Consider the following 20,316-nt stretch of genomic DNA (forward strand, 5'->3'; position numbering starts at 1 on the left):
TAATCAAAGAATACACAATTTTGTTTCTTCACAACTGTTTTAATCTTCTAAATTTTGGTACTTGAAAGTTAGTACTTTGTTGTTGTTTTAGTTAAATTCTTTAGTTACTTGTAAACTTCAACATCCTTTCTCATTCATTAGCTGTCTACTTCTCTGAACTGTCAAATCACCATTATTTCTCCACTTTAAGTGAGTTGTGCACCTTTTTCTTATTGATTTCCAGGAGATGATATAGTGTTATTAACCTCTGCCTGATATCTATGTAGCAAATACTTTCCTCTAGCCTGTTATTTCTGTTTTAACTTTGTGTATAGTATCTTTTATGGAGAAAGAAATGGCATCCCACTCCAGTGTTCTTGCCTGGAGAATCCCATGGACGGAGAAGCCTGGTAGGCTGCAGTCCATGGGGTCGCACAGAGTCAGAAACGACTGAAGTGACTTAGCAGCAGCAGCAGCAGCAGAGTATCTTTTCCACACAGAAGTTCTTAACTTTAATTGTAGCTGAAATTATTGCTCTAATTTTATGGCTCCTGAGTTTTTAAGTCCTGCTCAGGAAGACTTCTCCACTCTATTATAAAAATATTCTGGATTTTGCTCTGGTACTTTTACAGCTTTATTTTTTGCATTTGTTTTTGTGCAAGGTAGGGATTTAACTTAAATTTTTTTCTTCTATTTTTCTGTCTGTGCTGTGCGGCATACAGGATTTTAGTTTCCAGACAAGGGATTGAACCCATGCCCCCTGCACTGGAAGTGTGGGGTCTTAACTACTGGACCACCAGGGAAGTTCCTTAAATTTTTTCCAAATGGTAGGATTTTTTTCCAAATCCTATCCCATTTACTGACTTCCCACTGATTTAAAATGTATTCTTTGTCATAAATTGAATTCTCATATGAATACATGAGTTTGTTTCTAAATTCTCTATTTTGTTCAATTTATGTATTCCTCTATTTATGATATATTTTTAATTTCTGTAGATTTATGTTAAGTTTTTAATCTAATAGGGCAAGTCCCCCCTCATTGTTCTTCTTTTTCAAATTTTTCTTAGTAATTCATGGGCATTTACTCTTCCAAATGAACTTTAAAATCCAATTGTCTGATCCCCAAAGAAAATACCACTAAAATTTTAATGAGAAATACATTGAACCTTTTGATCAAATGGGGGGGGGGATGTCATTTTTAAACCATATTAAATTCTTCCCATCCAAGAATAGGACATGACTCTCAATTTATTCAAGCCTTACAGCCTTTGATGAAATTTTATAGTTTTCTACAAAGAAGTATTTTAAATTTCTTATAAATTTGTGGGAATTTTTTTTCTTTGCTATTGCGAATGGAATCTTTTTCTATTATGTCTTCTAATTAGTTATTGATGGTATTCAGAGAAGCTAATGGTTTGGGTGTATATTTATCTTGTATCTACCCATCTCACTGAATTTTCTTATTAGTTCTAATAATTTTTCCTTTTATTCTCTTTGATTATCTAAGTAGACAACCATATCGTCTTCCAATAATGCTAATTCTCTTTCTGATATTTATATCACTTCTTTTTTTTAATCCCAATGATTAAAACTTCCAGAAAAATATTGGTTAGTGACAGTGATAGGAGTCATCCTTATTTTGTTTTTGAATTGAATGGAAATTTATCTAGCACTTCATTGTTACATTTGATGATTGATTTTGGTCTCTGATAAAAATTCTTACCAAGTGAAGGAGGTTTTCACTCATTCCTAGCTTACTGTACTAGTTATCTATCATAGTTTAACAAATTGTCCTAATGCAGCAAGAGATAACTAAGGCACTAAGGGTTTTTAAATCAAGAATGGATGTGTAATTTTGTCAGATTATTTTTCCAGCATTTATGTAGACAGAGTAAAAAGAAAAGATTGTATAACTATTAGTATAATCAATTATAACAACAGCTTTCCTAATGTTGAACAACCCCTGCACTCGTGGGACAGACCTTCACCTGTTGTGATACAGCCTTCTTTTAATACACTGATGGGTTCAGCTGGAGAATCTAAAACACACATTTAAAATATGTGTTTCTCTATTAATATGTGAGGTTAGGCTATATAGTTTTCTTTCTTTTTTTTTAAACGTAGCTGATCATCAAGATTGGACAGGACCTCCATCATACCTGAACTACCATGTCTGAGGAGAAAACTTTGACCATCTTTTAAATTTCTTCTATACAGTTCTATTCTATTCAGGTTTTCTGCCACTCCTTAAGTGATTTTGGTCATTTATATTTTCCTAGAAAACCACTCGTTTCATCTAGATTTTCACATTTTTTGGTATAAAATTATACAAAGCACTTTCTCATGACTTTTTAATATTTTCTGAATCTGTGGTTAAATCCCTTTCATCATACTTCATGTTTTCTTGCCTTTTTCTCAATCATATCTGCCAGAGCATGGTTTGTCTAGTTTACTGGTCTTTTCAAAAAACATCTTAGTTTATCAAACCTTTTGTTTTCTATTTCATTAATTTCTGTCTTTTTAAAAATATTTATTTGCTTATTTTGGCTGCACTGGGTCACCGTTGCTGTGCAAAGGCTTTCTCTAGTTGCGGTGAGTGGAGGCTCCTCTCCAGTTGTGGTGCGTGGGCTTCTCATTGCTATGGCTTCTCTTTTTGCAGAGCACAGACTCTAGGGCGTTCAGGCTTCAATAGTTGCTACACACAGGCTTAGATGCCCCACGGCATGTGGGATCTTCCTGGACCAGGGATTGAACCGGTGTCCCTTGCATTATAAGGTTGATTCTTAACCACTGGACCACGAGGGAAGCCCAATTTCTGGTTTTATCTATAGTAATTACTTAATTCTACTTTCTTTTGGTTGTCCTTTTTATCGAGTCTTGATTGGAATAGCTAGTTCATTTAAGCTGTCTTGTTCTCTAATAAAAGCATTTAAGACTACAAACTTTCTTCTGGGAACCCCCTTGGTCATATCCCATAGGTTTTGTTCTATAATATTCTCAATTGACATCTACTCTAAATAGTCCATAAATTCCATTCTTGTTTCCTCTTTAACACAAGTATTTTTAAACTTTCAAATGGACCTAGCCTTTTTTGCCATTGCTATTAAAATTTCATTTTATACATTATAATCAGAAAATGTATTTATTTTAAATTATCTTGGAAATAATCTCCTTCTACAAAAGTGTAGGCAGATGGTTTCCTCTGCCTAAACACCCTAACCTATCCTATCCAACTGGCAGACTCTTACTCATCCTACAAAACAGCTCAAATATTACATATTCTAGGACCAACCACTCCCACTTTGGGGGGAAAGTATCTAAGAAGGATTTTTAAGGAAGGACAAGCTACAAACAGGCTGTGAATGTCCTCTTTGGTCTCCTGGCCTGGTCCCCCAGTCACTCTGCTCACCCGCTCAGACACCCATTCCACAATCACTCCAGGGGCTACAGGAAGATGGGGGAGGGGCTGGCAATGATATTCATATTTGTCTGGAGGGGTGAGGGATTGGGGGAGGGGTGGGTCTAGCTCTTACCTGCTCTCTGCCAGCCTGCCTGAGGGGGTAAGCTTCATGGAGTCAAGGACCTGAGTAGGACAGCAATACTGGTGTAGAGTATGAGACGCTGTGGACCTGAGAGACAGCGAGAGACAGAGAGAGAAAGAGATACAGAGAGAGAGACAGGGAGGGAGGGGAGAGGCAGGGTGGGGAATGGGGACAAGGAGGTGAAAGTGAGTGGGGCATGGGAAAGGGGAAGACTGGGAGGAATGGGTGGTGGAGGATAGGGAATGGAAGAGGAGGGGTGGGAGGGAGGGAGGGAGGGAAGGAAGGAAGGAAGGAAGAAAAAAAGAAAAAACCACAAAGTCAAGAAAGAGAGGACGGCACTCGAACCACAAACAGAACACAACGACAACAGGGGGCAGCAGAGACGAAAGAGCTGGGCTGGGCCTCCTGTGTTCCAGGTGACTCCGTGGGGACCTCGGCCACGGAGACACTGGGACACCACAGTAGGGAAAGGGGAGGGGGCCCTCCTCACACCAGATGCCACACGGGGATGGAAGAGGGGAGGGGGACGGGTGGATGAAAGAGAAAGGGAAAAGGTGTGTGGGGAGGGGGTTGTTCCCCCTTATAGAAGACCCCTCACAAGAAGGGAGGGAAGGATGGGGAGGAAAGAGGCTCTGGGTCCAAAGAGGGTGAAGAACCCAGGCTGGGGCAGGGTGGGGGAGGGTGTGGGAGACACTGGAGGAGGAGAGGGAAAGAGACAGAGAGAAACTGAAAGAGACAAGAAAAGGGTGAGACAGAGAAGGAGAGAGACAGAGGAGGAAGACAGTGAAAGGGCGAGACAAAAGACACAGAAAGAAGACAGGGGAGAGGCAGAGTGCCAGAGCACAGGACAGGAGAGGTGAGGGCGGAGGAGAGCTGACAAGGTCTCAGTGGTCCTGGTGACAGGATAGGACTGAGTGGGAGGATGGGGCCCAGCGAGCCCGGGGACAGGGGGTTCTTTGCTTCCAAGGCCAGTGCTGCACCCCCAGCCTGGGGCAGGGCCCAAGCCCCACCCCCCAGTGCTGTCCCCCACCCCTAGAGTGGGGTCCAAAGGCCCCTCTGCCTCCTGCTTCCCAAGATGAAAAGTCCAGAGAATGGGAAGGAGGAGGAGAGACAGCAGGGTAGTGAGGCCAAAGGCCCAGTCCCTGGCCTCCCCAGTGCGGGGCAGATGCTGGGAGTGAGTCCCCAGTCAGCCAGCCCCTGTCCCCCACGAGCCCCTGAAGGCTGGTTTTGGTCAGGGCGTGGCCATTCAAGAGCCCAAGTAAAGGCCAGGAGATGCAGCTGCAGGCCAGGCCAGATGCCCACTATCTTGCTTGCTGCAAATCAGAGGATGCCTAAATCTTAGAACCTTACAGAGAATCCTGGAATCTGATACTCTTCTTATCAGAGACTCTGGAATAATCATCAGCAGCAGAATAACTGTTTCTCAAGGACCATTTAGGTGCCAGTTACCGGCCCAAGTCCTTGATTCATTAAACCTGAGACTCAGAGACCCACAGGCTGCTGGAATGTTGGTATCAGAGTCTCAGCTGCTACAGACAGCCCCACAGCGCCAGGCTAGGCACCTGGGCAGCCACCAATCACACCCCTCCTGGGTCACACACTGTGCTGCTCAGGGCTCCAGGGTCCTCACAGAGCTGGGCACCCAAATGCCCCTGGGCTCACTCGAGCTGCCTCCTTCCCCCAAGCCAAAGGCCTCCAAGAGTCCAAGAGGGGAGCCAGGAACCAGGAAGCCAGGAGGCTGCTGAATCAGCAGCCCAGGGACCAGGTCCAGGCCTGGGCAGGAAGGGAGGGGGTCAGGCTGCAGGGCTGAGGCTGGGGGTCAGGTTCCTACCTGCTACTCCTCCCGGGGGGCTCCATGGGTCTGGACCTGTCCCGAGGGCAGGCCCCCTGGCCAGGGCGGTGCCTCCACTGTGTCACCACCCCCTCCTCCCCAGCCCTTCCCTAGAAGGAGGAACCAAGGAGGCGGGGCCAGGCCGGCTGGGCTCGGGGCCAGACAGCAACTGGAAACTTTGCTCCTTCCCCTGCTCCCCCAGGAGGGCTGGGAACTCCTAGTAAGAGGAAGCAGCTTTGAGAGCTTGAAGAGACTCCCCTGGGCCAAACCTCAGGCTGGTCTCACTACATGCACCTCTGTTGGAATCTCCCCAAGCACCCTGTCAAGAATGAGACGCAGAAACATTTAAGTAACTCGGCACAGGTAATAGAGCTAGTAAGTAGCGGAACCCCAAGGTCAGGATCTGTTGTCGCCATTCCCAAATCAGGACTCCATCCCCTTGGCCATATGGTTGCCCTGTAAATACAGAAGCCTTTCCATAGAAGCTTTTCACAAACATTCTCATCTTCCACAGATTTAAAGAGACTCCGTGTGATGGTTATGCTAGGATGTTCCAGATCAAGTAAAATTCAAATCACCCATTTTGGGAAATCAAGATGAGGCCCTAGCCAATATTCTTGACCATTGCAATAAGCTCTCACTCTCTTCTGCATTGTTTTCTGGATTGGCCAAGAGAAATGCTCCTTGAACAGAAAAGCAAAAATCAGAAGAAATGCCATTCACCATCTAGAGGCTGTTCTAAGGAAATTGCCCCTCCTGACTTTACAGAGGGGGAAATTGAGGCCTGGAGAAGGGAAGAGTCTTACTAAAGTTCATACTGCCTGTGAGACTAGAATCCAGGTAGCCTGACTCCCCACTGACCTACCGCAGTAACCTCTCTCCTCCTTATGTGGGGACTAGAGAAAGGAGAGAATTTGGAGGATTTGAAAGGTGTGAGGTTCCTGAAGAGTATCCCAGATCCAGCTCAGAGGGCTCCTGTCCTTTCATAGCCCCAGAGCCCAGGCCCCTGGCTGTTCTGAGCAGAAGGCGGCCCTGGGAGGGGCCAGGGGGCCAGTGATCTAGAAGGAATAAGAGCTGACAGGCCACAGGCCAGTCTTCCTGCCTTCCTGCTGGGGCAGCTGGTTCCTCTCAAGAAAGCCAAAGCTGCTGAGAGAGATTGGCCCTCCGGACCACCACCAAGTTGGCATCCGTGGGCCTTTCGTGGACTCTTCTTCCTCAGCCCACCCCCTAAAGCCCCATGGTCCTTAGGCTCTGGTCTCAGCCCCTGCTTTTTTTTTTCTCTCTCTCTCCTTCAGCAACTCTCTTGGCCCTGTGGCAGTCACACCTTGTGCCCATTTTCAGTTACTGTCTTAAAAGTGGCACCTGTGGCCCAAACATTCATCTTGGCCTGGCAGAAGTCAAGAGACATAAATTCTAGTTCTGGCCCTAAGGCTGATGCTGTGTGACCTTGGGCAAGCCCCTTCCCCTCTCTGGTGAGGCAAAGAGCTTACACTTTGGTGCCTGGCAGAGCGGGGTACAAATCCTGGCTCTACTACTCTTCCACTGGGTAACCCCTCTGAGGCTCGGTTTGTTCATCTGTAAAAGGTTGAGTGGCAACTCCTCTCTCACAGGTTTTTGTGAAGTTTCAGTGGGACAGATAGGCACATGCTGAAAAGTCTCAGTTGGAGCCTGAGAGAGCATGGTCCTTCTGCCAGGGAGGTAGGGGAGGCTCTTGGGAAACCTGTTTGTTTCAGGCAGGGGAAGATTTCTAGGAAGCTATCTTTCCATTTGGGCCACTCTTAGAATTCAGACATATCTGAGCCTGTTGGTGCAACTCATGTGATAATCCTCTAGGGGTTGAAGGGAAGGAATTAAGGGTGAGGAGCCTAACCCAACCACAGGGCACTGGCAGGGGAACGGATATGGCAGTGACTAAGGGCAATGTCCTGATCTCATGGAGCTCATATCCAAGTGAGAGGAGACAGACATTATTCAACCACTAGTGGAATTAAACTGGGCAAAATTGGAGGTAGCAGGGGAGAGTGTTCCAGGAAGAGGAAACAACCTGGGCAAAGGACCTGAGGTGGTATTTCCAGGAACTTCAAGGCCAACATGGTTGACTGGAAAAAAGCAAAGGGGAGATTAGGGATATAGGCGGGGGGCCCAATCACGCAGAGTCCAGAAGCCGTGATAAGGTTTCAGTATTTATACTAAGAGGAATTTCGAAGCCTGTGGTTTGTGGATAGGCCTGGAGTGCAGAGTGTCTCTGAAGTCCCTTAAGTTGTATGAAAAACATTGAGTATGAGTGCATTTCTTGGGAGAACATTGTTTTTATCAGATCCTCAGATGGGTGGGTCTGTGATCCCAAAAGGGCAGGGAAGCTCCTTTTATGATTCCATTCACTAACTGCCTTTCAGGCATCCCAGGACCTTCTGTGAGCTTCCCCCACTCCCGACTTCCAGGTGGTCTCAGCCTCCCCTCATATCTTCAACCTGTGCTCCACCCAGACAAAAGTGCCTGCAATTGTCTGCCACACTCTGCTCTCTGTCCTCACCTTTGCCTCAGCTCAGAAGACTCTTCCCCACCACCCTGCTCCCACTGCCATCTCTCCACCTCGTGAGAGATGGAGTCTGCTCAGAAGTGGTGCCCTCTGGGAACCTGACTCCCCTGCATCCTTCCCACCCTGCGTTTCTCCAGTGCTGTCTGTTCACATGCTGTTTCCCCTTCTGGCCAGGAGCTTGGTGGGGACAGGGGCCGTGTCTTATTCATTCCAGTGTTCCCAGCATCCGGCACAGGGCACCTAGTCACAAAGGTCAGCTGGTATTGGGAGACAGACAAACCACACTGCGGTGGAAACTGCAAGACAGGCTGTTGGACACTAGAGGGCACTGTGGCCGCTGGAATCCTGGCCTGCTGCTGGCACTGGCCAGGCCCACCCTGGCTGGTGCTGGGAAGAGGCAGGCAGGGAATCATGGAAACTCTACTCCTGGGTCCTGCAGCTCCTTGGCTCTGGGTCTGACTGACAAGGGTCCAGGCCCCAGTCTCCCAATATACCTTCTACCCCCTTTTCAAACTATTTCTCATGATAGCCCCATACCACTACAGATTCAGCTATGTGCTCAGTTGCTAAGTCATGTCCAATTCTTTGTGACCTCAGAGACTGTAAGCCTCCAGGCTCCTCTGTCCATGGGACTTCCCAGGTGAGAATACTTGAGTGGGTTGCCATTTTCTCCTCCAGAGCATCTTCCTGACTCAGGAATCGAATCGAGCCTGCGTCACCTGCATTGGCAGGTAGATTCTTTACCACTTGAGCCACCTGGGAATTCCACAGATACAGCTATAGTTCTTCACAAATGCAGGTACCAAATACTGCTCCCACAACCCTGGCACACTTTTTGGCTCTGCCTGCAAAATGCTCCACTTCACCTCACCCCACCTCCATCCCTCACCAGTTCAGTCGCTCAGTTGTGTCCAACTCTGAGACCCCATGGACTGCAGCAAACCAGCCCTCCCTGTCCATCACCAACTCCTGGGGCCTGATCAAACTCATGTCCATCGAGTTGGTGATGCCATCCAACCATCTTATCCTTTGTCATCCCCTTTTCCTCCTGCCTTCAATCTTTTCCAGCATCAGGGTCTTTTCCAATGAGTTAGTTCTTCACAGCAGGTGGACAAAGTATTGGAGCTTCAGCATCAGTCCTTCCAATGAATATTCAGGGTTGATTTCCTTTAAGATTGACTGGTTTGATCTCCTTGAAGTCCAAGGGACTCTCAAGAGTCTTCTCCAACACCATAGTTCGAAAGCATCAATTCTTTGGCACTCAGCTGTCTTTATAGTCCAACTCTCACATCCATACATGACTACTGGAAAAACCAGGCTAACTTCAACTCATCCACCAAGTCTCAGTTTAGAGGTCAGTTTGGAGAAGACTCCTTGACCCTCAGGCTGAGTTGGGTATACTTCTGAGGGTCTTCCACAGCACCCTATACTTCCTCTGTTAATTGTCTGTTTCCTTCTCTGTTTTCCTACCAGAGGGTGAGTTTCCTCACAGCAGGATTCTACTATTCATCACTGTATCAACTGCATTTAGTTTCACACGTTGTATGCGAAACTAAACTAGCATATTGTAGGTACTCAAGAATTATCTTTGAGTGAATGAATGACTAAATGGATGGATGGATGGATAGGTAGATGGATGGACGACCTCGGGCAAATCATCTTACCTCTCAAGATTTTGGTTTCACCCCTCTGTAAAGTGGATCCAATCACCCCTACTTGGCAGAGCTGCCAGGAAGATTAAAGATAAAGGTGTGTGGAATGCTCCCTAACAGTGCCTGATACATAGTACATATTTTCTAAATCAAAGCATTTGTTAGGTTGAAAGAGGCTTTATCCTGAGCCTGGGATGATCTCTCCCACTCAGGTTTACCATCTATGTGTGGAAGATAGCTTTAACAATAAGAAAACTATCATTTTTATTAAAAAATAACAAGAGCACCTGATATGTGCCAGACCTGAAGTGGGCACTTCCCAAGGAAGTAGGGGGCAGCTGCCAGTCTCAGCCAGAGGATGGGAGGCCAGGGCCGAGGTCAGAGTCCTGGGAATTGTGCCTGCTCCTGGAGAACAGTCATTATGTACACAGCTGGTTCCAAACTCCTTACTCATAGATGAAAACCTGTCTAAGGGGTCATTAATTCCCTCTGTAATTAATGTAAAAACAGCAGGGTTTGTATTCATGGAAAAGTAAGCTCAAGCATCAAGCTGATAATATTGATAATGTATGCTTGTAGTTATATACTTCAGTCGCTGTACTAATAAAATGTGAAAATTCCTGATACAACGAAGAACTTGAGAATAGTTATATCATGAGTGGTATTATGCCAGTTGTTCTGAGGCTATGAAAATCACCTTACACTGGGAGTGATGGTAATATCCATCATGCACTTAAAAGCTGTTTTGGCACAAAATAAGGGGAAATTTTTAGATAAAATAGCATGTTGTGATTCAAGAGCGTGGAACTTGAAAGCATAGTGAGCAAAGGTCGACTTGCATTAGAGTATGAACCACAACCTTGATGGATGAGCAAGCTGACAATAGTGGGCCTCTGAGTAGATTGCTCCCCAGGCTCTGACCTCGCTTGTGAACACATAAAAGCTGTGGGACTATAGAAGAAACACCAAGTCCTTAGTATTTGACCTCTACCCTTACCCACTCCTGGGCTTCCCAGGTGGCTCAGTGGTAAAGAATCTGCCTGTCAATGCAGGAGACACGGGAAATTCAGATTTGATCCCTGGGTCAGGAAGATCCCCAGGAAAAGAGAATAGCAACCCACTCCAGTATTCCTGCCTGTAAAATCCCATGGACAGAGGAGCCTGGCGGGCTACAGTCCATGGGGTTGCAAAGAATTGGACACAACTGAGCACGTATGGGCACACACTCACCCACCTCTAGGAGAATCCATTCCCACCTACAATCCCTTGTTGCCTCAATTTACCATAAGATGGACAAAACGCTGCAGTCACCTGGGGGTGGGCCCCAGAGCTGGAAGGTCATATAACTTCAAGGTTGATGGCCACATCAGCCCGCCTGAGAGCAGAGGAAGGCACTCCAGAGAGAGAAGTCAGTGACAAAAAGATGACAGGGACCAGGCAAGTCATGAAAGATGGAGAGAGACAGGCACGGGCTAGGGAGATGCAGAGAGAGAGGGGGCTGGGGTGGGGGGCAGTCTTGCTCCTTGACTTCTTGGTCCCATTTCCAGTTGGCATGAGGCCTGGCTATATGTCATTTACTGCTCTTAGATTCTGTGAGATGTAGTCTCACAACAGTCTCCCCCCTCCCCACCCTTTATTCTTGAGCATGTCTGAGTGGGTTTCAGTTCCCTGCAACAAAGTGTACCCAGACTAACACAACGGAAAATCGGGGATATAAGTGCAGGGCTTGCATAAGCAAAAATGCATAAAGAACACTTAGGTAGGGAGGGGTGAATACAATTACAAAGTGTTTGTGTTTGTTCACCCAAATGCTCCCTCATTTCCTGACACTTGCGACCACAAATATGTCCTACAGCTGCACACACACACTCAACATTCAGTGGACACCGAGACAAATACAGCAGCAACCAGATCTGCTTCTATACAGACAGCCTGCTACGCAAGGACACTGGCCAGCACGCAGCACTGTCCCTGTACTCCTCACACCGCACAGACGTGGAGCCACACCAAGAACACAGCAGTGCTGCTTGCGAGGTGAGGCCAGGAACTCAGGCTCAACTGGGCTCTCAGCAGCCTCCCTCCCCAGCTGCCAAGTGACTCATCCCCAGGGCTGCTAATTAAAGCCAGGACAGAGGGGACGGAGACAAGGGGAGGGGAAGAGAGAGAAGGCAAGTTTATTTTGGTGCCAACCAGGCATGCAGCCAGCTTAGGGGTCACCCACTTCCTGGGGCTGGGCCAAGAGGGGGCAGGGGAACATAAACAGGAAGGAGAGGGAGAACCCCGCTACCTCTTCTTTCCCCTTGTGAGCTTCCTGGGAAAAGGTACGTTCTTTGGGAAAATTACCCGTCTCCCTCCCCACCCCTACCCTCTTCCTTCATCCCACTATCAGAGTCAAGTGCTACCTCTTCCAGCCTCTTGTCCTTAGAACTGGCTTCTCATCAACAAACTCCCATTTTAGCTTGCCAGAGCTGGCTCATCTATGTCTGTAGCCCACTTCCATCTCCACCATGGATCACCCAACACAAGACTGGTACATAGGGAATGCTCTGTACGTGCTTCTGGAATACAACTGGGTTAACTCTGGTATAGCGTGGTGACCACAACTTTGAATTTGTATTTGAGTTCTATGGGGGGGGATAGATTATTTTAACTTTCTAAACCTTAGTTTTCTCACCTGTAAAGTGACTAAAATATATACTCTATAGGATTATTGTGAAGATGAAATGAGAAAACACAGGTGAAGTGCCCAGCATGGTGGCCAGCGTATATGGACTTTACCTATCACCTAGTAAGCACTGCTGCAGCTGATAAATCATAACCTACCTTGGGCTTAGGGCAGCAGCAATTACACAGAGCTAAGTTCCAAGCCTGGCTCCACCACATAGGACCTGGGGAGCTCAGACAAACCACATGAGTTCTCAGAGCACTGGCTCATATAGAAAATGGGGATTCGCAATATGACACCATAAATTTACATAAAAGATCTGAATCTGTCAAGGGGAGCCCAAGCTCTCAGAAGTAGCTCAATGCAATGCAGCAGCAAATTACTAAGGAGAGCAGGAGAAGCATAGACCTATAGGGCCAAAGGAGCCCAGGAGGGAGGAAGCAGTCTGGGCAGGCTAGGGCAGCCAGGGAAGGCTCTCCAGAGTGCACAGGGCTGGAGTTGGGCCCACCGGAACCTGAGAGCACTGAGCAGGCGGTAAGTGACAAGGTTCCAGGCAAAGGAAGTGGTATCAACAAAGAGCTGGGCGGGGCCAGCGACCAGGCTGCACTGAACAGGAGGCCGCATGGAGGGAAGATTTGGAAGCAGCTGGGGCAGCTCTGGTGTCTGGTGGTGTCTTGGGCATGTGGGGGAGCCATGGAAGGTCTGTGAGGTCTCAGCCACCCCAGATTGCCAGGAGGTCAAAACAAGGAAGAATCTTTTAGAAATTATCTAATCCAAGCTCTGGTTGGATAGATGGGGGCACTGAGGCCCAGAGTGGGAGGCCTCCTCTGGGAACAGAGCCAGCGCTGGCTCCTCCTCCCACTTCTCCTCCCAACAGCAGTGGCTCCGTTGCCATGGGGACGTCCCTGGCTCTGCGGGTGTCAACAGCTCCCCCACCCGCTCCCTCCTTCCCTAGCAACAGGCCACCTCCTCTGGCTCTCATCCTTGCTTGCCTGGCAACCCCAGCCTGGTGCCCAGGGCCCCCAAGTTCCAGCTTCACCCTCACTGCAGTGGCAGTGCCTCTAGGCCTGGGCTCCCTCCCCTTCTGGGTAGCAGGGGTATCAGCTCCTCCTGCCCCTCTGTTTTCAAGTTCTGCGCTCCACATTCCTCAAGCTTGAATACCCCATAAATGACAATGGATTGGGTTAGGCCTTGGCTAAGGGCACTATAATGTGTTGTACCACCATTTTATGCTGAGCGTTGTTTTAAGTTCTCTCATTATCCCAAAGAAGTCAGAATTATTGACCTCATTTTACAGATAAAGAAAGTAAGGATCAGAGAAGCTGTAAGTGACTTTGCAAACAACACATAGCTAGGAGGCAGGCTCTGCTGAGCACCAGTTTGTGACCTTGAGCCATTGTCCATCCCTTTCTGGACCTGGATTTAAGGTATCTCTAGGTCTGACAACTTCTCATGGATCCACAGGAAGTCCAGGCACCTTCTTCTGCCCACAGCCCTCTCACAACACCAGCTGTTCAGCTCTAATTAGACTCCACACTTCCTCTGGCACCCCATACTTGAAAGCCCTCATGCCTGGGGCCTTGCCATAGTGGGTTTTCAACCCACTGACCCTACTCACTCCTTCTTGTTTCACTTTCACAACAGCCAAGGTCTAACTCCTTTACTTGATGTTTTTCTTCTACCCTCCTAACGTTTCCCCTCCACATACACAATGTTTATTAGATGAGGAAGGACCCTGGGGCTCCTGGGGGGAAATAGACCTGTTCTAAGTCACATAACTAGAAGGTGACCTGGCCATAAATGGAACGCTTTGCCCAGATCCAGTTGCTGCCCTTATGTTGCAGATCCCAGCCTCCCTCCTCTAACCTCCCCTGGCTCTCACTGATGAAAGAAGGTGTCTGTGACCCAGCCCCAACCAAACTAGTCCTTTGTTAAGGAGCTTTTAACATCTCCTTTCCTGCCCAGATCTGTTTTAGTCTGACCAACTGCCCCCACCCATCCCCCCTCACCTCTGATGCCTGCTGGTTTCTTTTCCAAGGATGCCCTCCTTACACCAAATCCGTGTGTCAGTCCTCTATGACCCAGCTCAGACACTGCCTTCTCCAGGAAGCTTTCCCTGATGCCTAACTGAAGTGAGCTCAAGAATTTACACATGGGGCCTGAGAGCATCCTCAGATGACCCCAGCCAGCCCAGGTTCCAAGTTAAAGGATCTTCCCACCATGTTTACAAGATTTGGCCCCACAAGTGCTATTTTAGGCCAGCCCCTTCCACAGTCCAAGTTTAACCCTTGCTTCCACAGTTGCTGAGTCCTCAAGGTCCCTGTAGTCTCCTTGACTGTAGGTCCAGTGTGGATGTCGGGAAGCACATCTTAGTAAAACAAATGCCAGCTTTGGAAGCAGGCAGCCCAGAGTGTGAGTCAGAGTGATGCCGCCCCGCCCCATTGCTCTTATTTCCTTGGGCAAGGCGCTGACCATCTGGGGAACCTCGTTTTCTTCATCTGTAACAATCCATGCCTAATGGGACTGTTGTGAGCATTGAATAAGATCATGTTCAGAGTTCTTAGTAGGTGAGGAGCAAATGATAGCTGCTATGACTACTAATACTAGGATGAGGATGAGATGGCTATTATCTGCAAGGCTGTTGCGAGCTCCTGCTGTGGTGGCTCAGCCATAAATTAGCTGCATGGCTGTGGGCAAAACCTATAACCAGCCTGAGCCTCAGTTTCCTCAACTGTAAAAGAATGATGATAAGGCCAACCCAGCTTCCACTTACAGTGTCGCTGGGAGGATCAAACGAAAGAAAGCCCCTGACAACTTCTGTGAGTCGTAAAGGGCCAACGTACACTATCATATGATATATGATTATGCTATTAAATGCCCTGAGCTATAGGTCCTTGGAACACCCGTGCTGGGAAGAGCTAGAGACGCCTTCCATCAGGTTCCTTGACAAGTCGCAGGCATATCAATGCGGCTGCCTAGGGGCCTGTGCTCAGAGTCAGCCCAAGTTGTCTTCTTCCAAACCCACAGTGGGGCACTGGAATCAGTGTTCTTTGCTAGACCAGTGCCTTCCTAAAAGCTAGGACAGGTTGTACTCAGGCCATATTCTTTGGCTGCAGGCCGGGACTAATTGTGTCTCGTCATATACCCCTTGCCTAGACACTGGGCCTGACTGTATCGATCACGCTTCCCACTTTCCTGTTGGCCCAAGTGTGCTCCCATCCCACAGCTCGTACCTTGGCACAGGGCACCAGTGTGCTCATCCCATACCCCCTGCCTGGGATGCTAGGACACAGCGTGTCTCATTAATGCACCTCCGTTTGAATGCTGGGATCCTCTGCCTCTCCCATATCCACTGCCTGGATGCCAGGACCTGGGCTGCTGCATATGGTTGGACAAGCTGTGCCTTGCACAAGGCTTTACAACCAAGAGGGCATAAGTTGGGGCTGAAATTCAACCTGTGCTCTGCTTACTGAGCCAGGAACCCTGGTGAGGGGCTGCAGGAGCCCAGTGGAAAGGGAACATTCCTCCAACTGATCCACTCAGTGGATTCTACTCTCCACATAGGTGCTGTGTATGTTAGTCGCAGCCCTGACTGGAACTGAGTGACCCATCTCATGCCTCTGCTGCTGGGATCCATCTCCTTTCAGAGGCCCACCCCTGGCCTGGATGCTGCCTAACTGGGCCGTATCCTGAGCCCCTATCATTCCCACATGGTCCCTATCCTTGACACTTGTGTTTTCATGAAGCTTCAGATTGGTTAAGGCCTGGGAAATGTACTAATAGTTCTTGTCTCTATCCCAGTTTGACCCCCACCTCCTCAAATGGCAGATTGATCACACCCTGAAAACTCAGTGATGCTTGTAAGCCTTTTTCACCAAGCATGCAAAAAAAAAAAAAAATCCACTGGTTACCATAAGGTATATTTCTAATGTCTAGATTGTGTCACATCAAAAAGTCTATCCAAACCCCACTACTCAGGGCTAGTGCAGGCCAGGGTGCAGCACAAACGCCAGACAAGGGAAGCTCCATTTCCCTTGTGTCCCCTTCTCCTGGGAGGAGAGAGGGAGAAGGTTCCTGGTCCAGCTTTCCCACATGGGCTGCTCCAGTGTTCAGCCAAGCCCCCAAGTCAGTGAGGGTCAGAAAGACTAAGGAAGAGTTTTCAACCCCCTCCCTATGCTTGCCACATTCACCCTGGCCCTCCCACTCCATTCCATCCCCACCCCTAATATTAATGGGACAAAACCCCTGGAGTTGGCCCCCACCCTTCCCATGGATCCCAAAATGACAAACCAGAGGCCCCCACCCCAGTCCCTGCCCCCACCCCAGTTCCTGCCCCATCTCCCAACTACTGCTAAAGAAAGGAGGTACTGACCTGACTGTTCTGGAATTCTCACCATCAGATCTGAAAGAGAAACACAGAAAAAAAACCAACAACAGTCAGTATATGCTCTACTCCTTTCCTCCCTCTGCTCTACACAGTGGCCTTGACACCTTTTACGCATCATGAAAATGAGGGGTGGGCATTTCATGCAGAGAGAATAGCCAGTGCAGAGGCCATGAGATGGAGGAGGGGCTGGCCAGTTGTTGGGATAAGGAGGAGGAAAGTGTGGCAAGGGTGGAGTGAGTGAGGGGAAGAGTGGTTGGAGCTGAGGTCAAGGAAGTGCCAGGGACCAACAATGTTCTAGTCTACTGGGTCATGGTGAGGAGCCTTCCTTGGAGTGGCTGCGGGCAGGGGCAGAGTCTGAGGTTTAAATGCAGAGAGATGGAGCCTCAGATACTGGCTCTGCCACTTACCAGCCCTGTGACCTGGACAAATCACCTCCTTGCTTGGAATCTGAGCCTCAGTCTCCCCACTTGTAACACGAGGCCAATCCCCGCAGGGCTGGTAGGATGATTAAGCCCTTTGGAACCCAGCAGACAAATGCCAGGTATTATTAACAACACAGAAAAGGCTTTGCCAATTGCCTGGTCCAACCTGCTTATTTTCCGGATGAAGAAAATGAGGCTGAGAGGGTGAGTGAGTCAGCTGCTGGGCTCCTTTCTACTACACTGGTCTGCCTTCTTCATTGTGAGGCCCCCTCAGAGGCAAAGGAAGGACAAGAGAAGAGAATAGCATTGGGGACACAGCTCTGAGGGGACTGAGAGAATGAGCGAAATCGGAACCGCACCCCTCCGGCTACTCCTCCCTAAAAGAGTGTGTGTGTGTGTAGGGGAGGGACACTGGGGCTGCCATTAGGGGTGGGGAGGAGGAGGAAGAAGAACCAGGGTGCTAGGAAGAAGTGGGGAGAGTGTGTGAAGCGACTTCCTTGTCCCCTCTCTGTCCTCTTCCTCCTTTTTTCCCCTCCCTCCCCACCCCCACCCCCACTTCGGAGGAGACAGAGATGAACACATCACAGGCTCTGTCCTCAGGTGAGAGAACCGAAAGCAAGAAGCAACCTGAGTGAGGACCTGAGTCAGGGGAGAGCCATTTATGCTGAGTGCAAAGTGAGAGGGACACGCGGGGGAGGGAGATGGGCTCAGCGTGAGTATCTGCTGGAAGAGTGAATGGAGCACCCACCAGCCAGGTAGGGCAGGCAAGCATCTGGTTGCAGGAGCACAGACAGTGGGTGAGGCCAGTGCTTCCAGTTCTGCTACTTACTAGCCATATAATCCCGGGGAAGGCACTGTCCGATGTCCCGCCTCAGCTTTCTCACTTGTAAAATGACATGACAGGGGAAGGGAGGGGGGCAGGAGGGTGGAGTGGCTGTGAGGTTCAGCCTGGCACAGTAGACAACAGTAGGTCCAATCTTTAGCCTCTGCAGCCCCCTAAAGGGACAGAGGATTAGGGCCATGGAGCACCTTTTCACATTTATTAAAACTTCCATCTCACCCTGCCACAACAAGATTGCTTCTGAGGCCTGGCTCAATCATTTGCAGGTACCAGATTGGATGGGCTTAATTCAATGACTCCCCAGCTGTCGAGAGAATGGAGGCTAAGCCCCTCAGTGTCTCTCCTTAACACGAACACTCTACTCTGGGCAGGCTGGTCTCCTCGCCACTCCACCCCAAAATCTCCAGCACACATGTATTCAATCTACTATATACCAGGCCCCGAGTCAGGGATACAAGCCCTCGAGTTGCTCACAGACTGGGCCCCTGCCTCGATCTACTTTAGGGCATAAGCCACATATATAGTCATCTGCACTGACACGTGAACAATCACTGGGCACCTACTATGTACCAGGCAAGGTGGCGGGCTCTCTTGACACATGACCTCCTTTGATCCTGCAAAGTGGGAATTACTCATCCACTTTTAAGATGATGAAACTGAGACTCACAGAAGTTGAAATGAGTTGCCCCAGAGCACACAAGTAGGGGGGCCTGGCCTGGACCCCAGAGTTCTCAAAAGGCTTGGCTATACTAACTCCCATCCTCAAGAGTGATGCTCAATAAACAGTAACTGACTGAAGTCTATGAGTATAGTGACCATACTTTTTGGACCTAAGAAAGTGAAGTTGCTCAGTCGTGTCTGATTCTTTGAGACCCCATGGACTGTAGCCTGCCAGGCTCCTCCATCCATGGGATTTTCCAGGCAAGAATACTGGAGTGGGTTGCCATTTCCTTCTCCAGGGGATCTTCCAGACCCAAAGATCAAACCCGGGTCTCCCACATTACAGGCAGACTTTTTACCATCTGAGCCACCAGGGAATCCCTACTAAACCTAAAACTCAGGCATGTAATGAGACCAAGGATTTTGACATTGCTGCTTCCAGGTACAAGGGGCAATCTGGCAGATGGGAGAATAAATGGCAAAATATTGACAGTCTTGAACCTTTGGGGGATGTATAGGGACAGCAGAGCAGAATAACTGAAAAGAATATAAGCCTTTGAAATGCCATACTGGGGTTTCTGCTCTCGCCTCTTGGATCCCCTGCCTCTCATCTTGCTCCTCCAAGTCATCTATAAAAAGTACCTGGGGAAGAAATAAGGTGCCTCTCTCCCAACAACCCACAATTACATAAACAAGGCTGTCCTCTGAGAGCTATGAGAAATGCATCAGAAATGAGATATGCAGTTACCTGAAAAAGAGAGATGGTTTCTTAACAGCATTTGGGCAACATGTCTACAAGATCAGTTGTCCAACAGAAAGGAGATTGGACACAAAGAGAAGGTACATATTTTTAAAGGAGACTTGAAGAGCTACTATGTACAGAACTCTTCCCAGAAGCATCCTGAGGAGAAAGGGGTGTGCCCTGGTCCAGAGAAGCATCTTTAAAAGCTAAGAACCTGGCTTGGCACAGCCAGAGACCTCATCTCCCAAACATCAACTTGTCTAACTGCAAGTCTCTTCAATGGACAACAACCTTCTCTCACTGGCTGCCAAAGGAACATCTCTCAAGCACAAATCATGCATATGTGCTAAGTTGCTTCAGTCATGTCCGACTCTTTGCGACCCCATGGACCGTTGACTGCCAGGATCCTCTGTCCATTGGATTCTCCAGGCAAGAATACTGCAATGGGTTGACATGCCCTCCTCCAGGGGATCTTCCCAACCCAGGGATTGAACCCGAGTCTCTTATGTCTCCTACATTGGCAGGTGGGTTCTTTACCACTAGGGCCACCTGGGAAGCCCAGTTTTCTTCAGTTGTATGATCAATTCTCCCCAAACTCTGTGAGAAGTGCATTTCTCCTCTCAATGCAATCTGACACATCCCGTAATCCATCAGACTTTTTTTTCCCTTTGAGACATCGTCCTCACTGCAATCCAGACTGGTTGCCCTCCAGGCCTGCACAAAGTTGCACTAAGATCTCCTCCATCACTTTGGGATTCCCTTCAATTCTCTTCTGTGTTAATTTTCTGCTTCCTCAATTTCTTGGCCTTTTTTTTCTGAGTTTATGCTTGCATTTTGCTGGAGCACATTCTCCAGTGCTTACTGAGAAAGGAGACCTAGGACAAAATAGATCTCCTGTCTGAAAATGTCTTTATTATGCTCTCACCCTTGATTGATAATTCAACTCCATACAGGCTTCTAGGTTGGAAATTATGGTCCTTCAGAATTTTGAGAATGTTGCTCCATTGTCTCCCAGGTTCCAGTGCTGCTATTGAGAAGTCCAATACCATTCTTTTT

General features: G+C 48.3%; 1 protein-coding gene across 1 annotated transcript in view; it reads right to left on the minus strand.

The window, feature by feature from the left end:
• The window catches only part of IQSEC2 (IQ motif and Sec7 domain ArfGEF 2), a 78,600-nt gene that overhangs the window by 38,756 nt on the left and 19,528 nt on the right, over nucleotides 1–20,316 (minus strand). The window contains exon 2 of the mRNA XM_055563917.1: nucleotides 16,581–16,610. Within this exon, the coding sequence (XP_055419892.1) occupies nucleotides 16,581–16,610 (30 nt within the window). The remainder of the gene's footprint in view (nucleotides 1–16,580; nucleotides 16,611–20,316) is intronic.

The sequence above is a fragment of the Bubalus kerabau genome, chromosome X (assembly GCF_029407905.1).
Source record: "Bubalus kerabau isolate K-KA32 ecotype Philippines breed swamp buffalo chromosome X, PCC_UOA_SB_1v2, whole genome shotgun sequence".
Classification (NCBI taxonomy): Eukaryota; Metazoa; Chordata; class Mammalia; order Artiodactyla; family Bovidae; genus Bubalus; species Bubalus kerabau.